This window comes from Myotis lucifugus, unplaced genomic scaffold (assembly GCF_000147115.1).
Source record: "Myotis lucifugus unplaced genomic scaffold, Myoluc2.0 scaffold_148, whole genome shotgun sequence".
Taxonomy (NCBI): domain Eukaryota; kingdom Metazoa; phylum Chordata; class Mammalia; order Chiroptera; family Vespertilionidae; genus Myotis; species Myotis lucifugus.
Window position 1 is genome coordinate 2,637,494 of NW_005871196.1, and position 7,787 is coordinate 2,645,280.

Here is a 7,787-nt window from a genome sequence, read left to right on the forward strand (position 1 = left end):
GAAAATTTTTTATATTCAATTGGGACTTCATGGCCCGTAAAGGGAATTCCCTAATGAACAATTGGTTTTCAACCTTGCTTTCGTAATTTTGTGTTTTATTTATCCCGCTGCCCCATAATGTATAATAGAGATAATCCCACTGTTGATAGCCTATAGACGGTCGTACCATCTTTTTATATCCTGATCTAACGGCCACGTGTCCAAAAAATTTTGGCATCCTGGGGAGAAGGGGGTTCCCCCAGCCCGGTCCTTGTCCTTCTCGACAGTTTAGACCCCTCAGGAGATTATGAACCTGCTGGGTTTAGGCCCTGCTCCTTGGGGCAAGAAGGCAAGGTCCATATTCTCTTAGTTGCAGCCCCTTTGTTCGGGGTTCAAAGGCAGGGCTGATTGGGGGGAGTTGGGGGCACCGCCCCCCTTTCAATGCACAAGAGCAGGGCGGGATTGGGGGAGGGTTTGCGATTCCCACCCTCATTCATGCCTCAGAATAGGGCTTGATTGGGGGGGTTGGGGCCCCCCACCCCCTATCACACTCCAAAGGCAGGGTCAAAGGGGGAGGGTTGGGGGCGCCACCCCCCTGTGAATGCACAGAGGAGGGGCCAATCAGGGGGGTTGGGGCGCTGCCCCCTGTCAACACACAGAGCAGGGCCAATCAGGGGGTTGGGGCAGTGCCCCCCCCCATCACGTACAGAGCAGGGCCCATCAGGGGGTTGGGGAGCTCCCCCCTGTCACTCACAGAGTAGGCCCGATTAGGGGGTTGGGGCGCCCCCACTGTCACACTCAGGGCAGGGCCGATGGGGAGGCTATGGCTCTACCCCATCACACACAGAGCAGGGCCCGTGGGGGGGGGGGGGTTGGGGCGCCACCCCCTGTCACACACAGAGCAGGGCTGATCAGGGGGTTGGGACGCCACACCCTGTCACACACAGAGCCGCAGGGCGATCAGGGGGTTTGGGCGCTGCACCCTGTCACACACAGAGCCGCAGAGTGATCAGGAGGTTTGGGCGCTGCACCCTGTCATGCTGATCTGGTGCCAGGAGGCCTCGCGGCTCCACTGATCCCGGTGCTGGGAGGCATATTACCCTTTTACTATATAGGATAGAGGCCTGGGGGCCGGCTGGTTTGCCCTGAAGGGTGTCCTGGATCAGGGTGGGGGTCCCCACTGGGGTGCCTGGCCAGTCTGGGTGAGGGGCTGAGGGCTGCTTTCAGGCTGGCGGTTTTGACTGCTTTCAGGCTGGCGGGAAGCTCCCAACCGCTCCTTTTTTTCTTTTTTTTTTTTTTCTTCTGGGCCAGCTTTAGCTCTGGCTCTAGCTCTGAGGCTTCCGCTGCTGGTTTGTTTGCCGTTCTATAATCGAAACAATGTATAACTTCAGCTCTGAGATCTCAGCTATATTTGTTAGAATGTTTCAAACTGCCAGCTCAGAGGCCTGAAAGTCAGGCGGGGAACGTTGGAGTCAGCAGTCACTGGAGCAAGGAAACCTCATGTTCACTTCCAACTGCCTGGCTGCCGGCCGCCATCTTGGCTGACAGTTAATTTGCATAAGGATACGCTGATTAGCCAATCAGAAGGGTAGCGGTCGTACGCCAATTACCATTTTTCTCTTTTATTAGTGTAGATAATAGGTTCCACAGTTTTCAATTGATCCTCTTTTCAATTTATTACCTAATGTTACTTTAATATATATATATATATATATATATATATATATATATATATATATATATATATATATTTTAGAGAGAGGATGGGAGAGGGAGAAAGAGAAACAAGGATCAGCTGCCTTTTGCAATCCCCCGCCTCCCCACCCTTACTGGGGATTGAGCTTGCAACTTGAGCATGTGCCCTCACCTGGAATCCAAACTGTGACCTCTGGATGCATGGGACAAAGCTCAGCCAACTGAGTCACACTGGCCAGGGCCCTAATGTTACTTTTATGTCTTTTCTCCAATGCCTTTATTTATTATTTCTCTTCTTTGTCTGATTACATTGGCTAGACCTTCTAGAAACATGTCAGAAGGTGGTGGTAGTATGAAGGTTCCCTGTTTGATTTCTGACTTTAATGAGGTCTCTATGTTTTCATTATTGTTTGAGAAAGATACTCTTGATCCTGTCAAATAATCATTCAATTCTTACTTGTGCAGACTGTCAATGCCTTTCATCTGGTCCCCACTAGGACCACACCTGTAGTTAAGTGAGTTGGGTTTATAACTTGTTGCATTGAGGGAGAACACATACTTGTGGAACCATGGCCATCGCTGAAGGAGAGTATGACACAGGAATCTGAGCTTTGGTGTGGTGATTTTGGGCAGGGTCCAAGGAAGTAAGGACTCCCTCTGGACTGGTGCTGCCATAGAGTGGGGAAAATTCTATGACTGAGTATATCAAGAAACCTTATCTATGGAAGGGCAGATTAGACTGAGGGGCCAAAGCTGTGATTGGTAAAGAAGTAGAGGCACTCACACTGTTTGGGAGAGGGAGGCGTTTGGTATTTTGTGACTTGGACAGTGTTTATATTTTATTAGACGTAATTATGGAGGGGTCTCATTTATCTTCTCACCACCAAATTTGTCATCTTCCCTCACTGGTATTGTCTTCCCCTCCCTACCCCTCACAGCAGAAGGAAGGTCCCTACTCTGCCTATGGCCATCTGCTAACTATACCCTGAATACCATCACTTTCTGCATCCTACAAGTTCCGCACCCACTCCTGCCACTACTAGACCATTTCTATCAGCATACGAAGGTCCTTTAGCATCTCCATGATAAAACATTATAAAACAACAGCAACAATAAAACTCACAAAATCCTCTCTTGACCCCACAATCCTCTCCAGATTGTACTATTTTCTACTCCTTTTCTTAGCAAACTTTTCTAAATACTTATCCACATATCTATGTTTCTTCATCTGCCACTCACTGTTTTAAAAAATGAACTTTAGGAGAAACCAAGATGGCGGCATAGGTAAACACCTGAAATTGCTGCCTCGCACAACCACTTCAAAACTACAACTAATAGGCTGGCGCGTCACGTGGCTGCGCGGCGTCCAGGGCCCGGAGCCGCGGGCCGCCGGGCATGGACCCTTAGACCGCCTGGGCCCTGGCGCTGGGGGCCGCGGAGCCGCCTCGGGGTCTGCCGCTGGCGAGCGAGCAGGACTCGCCCCCCAGCGCCGAGGCTGGCTTTGCCCCGCATGACCACTCCGGTCAGGAGAGAGAGACTGAGAAAGCCACGGATGGACTAGCCAGTGGAGCACAGAGCATCCCTAATGGTGGTCCTGCCGGTGATGAGGGCACCCATTCTGAAGAGGAAGGCTTTGCTATGGAGGATGAAGATTCTGATGGGGAACTGAATACCTGGGAGCTGCCAGAAGGGGTGTCCAGCCGTCTGCCTAGGGAACAGGCTGCTGATCTTTTTAATGAGGACTGGGACTTAGAGTTGAAAGTGGATCAAGGGAATCTGTATGATGCTGATGACATCCAGGGCTGCATTTCTCAAGAGGTCAAACCTTGGGTGTGCTGTGCCTCGAAAGGAGACATGATCTATGACCCCAGTTGGCATCATCCACCTCCACTGATACCCCATTATTCCAAGATGGTCTTTGAAACTGGACAGTTCGATGATGCTGAAGACTGAGGGTACAGCTTTTTGCCTGCCAGGTACATGGGTCTTCAAGATTAAGGTCTTTCTTCTTTTCTTTGAGGTGAGATGTCATATCTGAGGAAACATTCCCAATGATTCCTGAGCCAGGCACACAGACTGGTGTTAAATAAGGTCCCACTGCCCCCTCGTTCTGTTGTTGTTTTTCATGAGTGTGTTACCTCTTCAGATGTGTGTTTGTTTCTGCATTAGGAGGAGGAGTTGTGTTCTTTATAAATAAAGAGAAAAAAAACAACTACAACTAAAAGACAAAATGGACATCATCCAGAACCACAGGAAGGCTGGCTGAGTGGAAATTCTACAACTAGAAGGAAAGAGAAAAGCACACTGAGACTCAGAGGAGGTGCGGAAGTAAAGTGCAGAGGTACGGAGGCGCACGTGGAAAGGGCTGGCAACTGAGGACACAGTTGTCTTTTTCAATTGGGAGGGAGAAACAAGCTCCCAACTGCTCTGAACTCCATTTCTGGGCTAGTCTCTGGGGACCCAGACTCATACGGGGAGAAACTGGACTGTCTGGCATCCGGCAGAACTCGAGGGCGGCTTTCTCTTAGAGGTGCTTGCAGCAATTACCATGGGACACTAAGACCTGGGGCCTCTTAGGGCATGGCTAAGGATAAGCCATAGCTGTTTGCTCCACCCTGTTGATTCCCTGAGACCCCACCCCAGCCAAGCTGTGCACAGAGGCTTTTGCATATGAATGGCCTGGTCCTTAGCAATCTAAAATTACCTAACAAACTGCAGCTGGGTCAGACAGACCCAGAACATCCAAAAGAAGGCCCAAGGCCCCACAGCACCTTGCATTGCTTCACAGCTGGGCCTCATCTGGGCACCTCCAAACCCCAAACAAAGAAGAGGAATCTGCAGATCTCTCCATAGCTCCTGCTGGGTAGCCTCAGGCAGAGGCTAAATTAGCACCTCCTTAGAGATCCAAGAGCCAGTGTACCCAGTGGTCAGAGTGGGACCATCCAGATTACAACTCCTCAGATCCATAAGGGACACACTCAGGGGGCAGACTCAGTGAGCACAAAAGCCCCACTGAAGCAAGTCTTGCCCCAGAAGGGTGTCTCCAGCACAGAAGTTCTCCCGCCATAGACACAGCTGATTCTCACAGCCAATTGGCCTGGAGGTCAATACCTCCCAGTGACACCAACAACAATCAAGGCTTAACTAAAACTAGACTGTGCACAAAGCCCACAAAGGGGTGCACCAAAAGTGTCCACCTCAGGTAATTGGGGAGGCTGAACTACTGGGCCCTATAGGACACCTAGCACAGAAAGCCACTCTATCAACACAGGGAAGCAGCCAAAATGTGGAGACAAAGAAACAGGTCACAAATGACAGAAATGGAGGAAAGTAAACTCCTGGGTATAGAGTTCAAAACCACGGTTATAAGGTTTTTCAAGAATTTTCTAGAAACTGCCAATAAATTTAGTGAGACCCTCGATAAATCTAGTGAGATCTTTGAGGATATGAAAAAGGACCAACTAGAAATTAAGCATACACTGATTGAAATAAAGAATAATATACAGAGATCCAACAGCAGACTAGAGGATCACAAGAATCAAGTCAAAGATTTGAAGTACGAAGAAGCAAAAAACACCCAACCGGAAAAGAAAAAAGAATCCAAAAATATGAAGATAATGTAAGGAGCCTCTGGGACAACTTCAAGCATACCAACATCTGAATTATGGGGGTGCCAGAAGAAGAGAGAGAGCAAGATATTGAAAACCTATTTGAAGAAATAATGACAGAAAACTTCCCCTACCGGGTGAAAGAAATAGACTTGTAAGTCCAGGAAGCGCAGAGAACCCCAAACAAAAGGAATCCAAAGAGGACCACACCAAGACACATCATATTTAAAATGCCAAGAGCAAAAGACAAAGAGAGAATCTTAAAAGCAGCAAGAGAAAAACAGTTAGTTACCTACAAGGGAGTACCCATATGACTCTCAGCTGATTTCTCAACAGAAACTATGCAGGCCAGAAGGGAGTGGCAAGAAATATTCAAAGTGATGAATAGCAAGAACCTACAACCAAGATTACTTTACCCAGCAAAGCTATCATTCAGAATTGAAGGTCAGATAAAGAGCTTCACAGATAAGAAAAAGCTAAAGGAGTTCATCACCACCAAACCAGTATTATATGAAATGCTGAAAAGTATCCTTTAAGAAGAGGAAGAAGAAGAAAAAGGTAAAGATATAAATTATGAACGACAAATACATATCAACAAGTGAATCTAAAAAATCAAGTCAATAAATAATCTGATGAACAGAATAAACTGGTGAATAGAATCGAATCAGGGGCATAGAAAGGCAGTGGACTGACAATTCTTGGGGGGAAAGGGCTGTGGGGGGTGCGGGAAGAGACTGGACAAAAATCATACACCTAAAGTGCTCGCTTCAGCATCACATATACTAAAATTGGAACGATACAGAGAAGATTAGCATGGCCCCTGCGCAAGGATGACACGCAAATTCGTGAAGCATTCCATATTAAAAAAAAAAAAATCGTGCCAAAACCGGTTTGGCTCGGTGGATAGAGTGTCGGCCTGCGGACTGAAGGGTCCCAGGTTCGATTCCGGTCAAGGGCATGTACTTGGGTTGTGGGCACATCCCCAGTAGGAGATGTGCAGGAGGCAGCTGATCGATGTGTCTCTCTCATCGATGTTTCTGACTCTCTATCTCTCTCCCTTCCTCTCTGTAAAAAATCAATAAAATATATTTAAAAAAATCGTACACCTATGGATGAGGACAGTGAGGGGGGGGGGGTAAGGGCAGAGGATGGGGTGGGAACCGGGTGGAGGGGAGCTATGGGGGGAAAACGAGGAACAACTCTAATAATCTGAACAATAAAGGTTTAATAAAAAATGAACTTTATATATATCACAGAGGAATATATTATTAAATAGAGATATGGCTAAAGCCCATTTGACAACTCTCCCCATCCTGGTCCCCTCCCTTGACCAGAGCGAACCAAGGTTTATTTGTTCTTTGGTTTCCGTCCAGCCCCTTTTCTACATATTTACACATGTGTACGTCCTGGTGATAATGTCTGTTATTTGTGTGCAGGCATGTGTGCCTTTGTGTGTTTTAACTATATGAAATCACTATCAGCAACTCTTCCTTTTCCCCTCTGTGTTTCAAAGGTCTATGTTAGTATATATAAATTATATTAGTTCCTATAAGCTTACATTATTTAACTGCTGATACAAATAATAATTGCTAATATTTATTGTGTGCAATGTCTCACGCACGATTCTAATTGTTTTACATGTAGTTACTTGTTTAGGCCTTTCAATGACCCTGGGAAGTAGGTATTATCTCCATTTTAATGAGGAAACTGAGGCAGAAAGAGAATAAGTGACTTGCCTAAGGTTATGTGCTCAGTAAGTGATGAAGTCAGGATATAAAATCAGGCATTTGGCTCCCCAGTATGGCTTTCTAATTACTACACTGTTCTATATTTCATGGCATATTTACCCATTTGTCTGTTATTTCCAGTTTTTATGGATAATAAACAAAGCTTCAGGGAGCGTCTTGTACGTGCCTGCTTGCAGGAGTGTTAATGTTTCTCTGCGGTAGACACTGGACGGTGAAACATTTAACATATTTAATATTATTATAGATATTGTCAAATCATCCTTGAAAAAGACTGTCCATTTTACACTTCCTTTAGCCAAATAGATGCATACCGGTTTCCCCATGACTTCACCAACATTGATATCAAATATTAAGAGTTTGCCAATCACAGAGGTTGAAATGGGATCTCATAATTTTCACTTGCCTTTGTCTGAGTGTTAGTGGATAGAGCTTCTTTTCAGGTGGCTACTGGTCTTTTATAGTGTTTCTTTTGTGAACTTTCTATCAATAATCTTTACCCATTTTTCTGTGAGAATATTTGTCTTTTCTTTGATTTGGAAGAGTTGTTTATATATTTTGGATACTGCAACTTACACTTCAACCCACTCCAATATGGTTTCTATCCCTCCTAATATTTTTCTATGTCATGTAGTGGATTCAATAGATCTTATAACCCATATGACCATGTCCATAAAGATATCAAGGCTCATAAAGGAAAATGGCCACTAGATGGCAGTAGCACACAATCAACTTTATTTGGGCAGCATTTTGACAGTTG

At 46.1% G+C, this 7,787-nt stretch overlaps 1 protein-coding gene and 1 non-coding gene across 2 annotated transcripts; both read left to right on the forward strand.

Moving 5' to 3' along the window:
- Positions 1 to 3,069: 3,069 nt before the first annotated feature.
- Positions 3,070 to 3,859, forward strand: LOC102434096 (coordinator of PRMT5 and differentiation stimulator-like). Its single transcript, XM_014461080.2, is given in 1 exon segment — positions 3,070 to 3,859. A coding segment is annotated over 1 exon segment (558 nt). The 3' UTR covers positions 3,628 to 3,859.
- A 2,181-nt stretch (positions 3,860 to 6,040) lies between these two features.
- Positions 6,041 to 6,147, forward strand: LOC111827300. The gene has a single exon (XR_002830796.1). It is a non-coding gene; the product is annotated as a U6 spliceosomal RNA (small nuclear RNA).
- Positions 6,148 to 7,787: the final 1,640 nt, after the last annotated feature.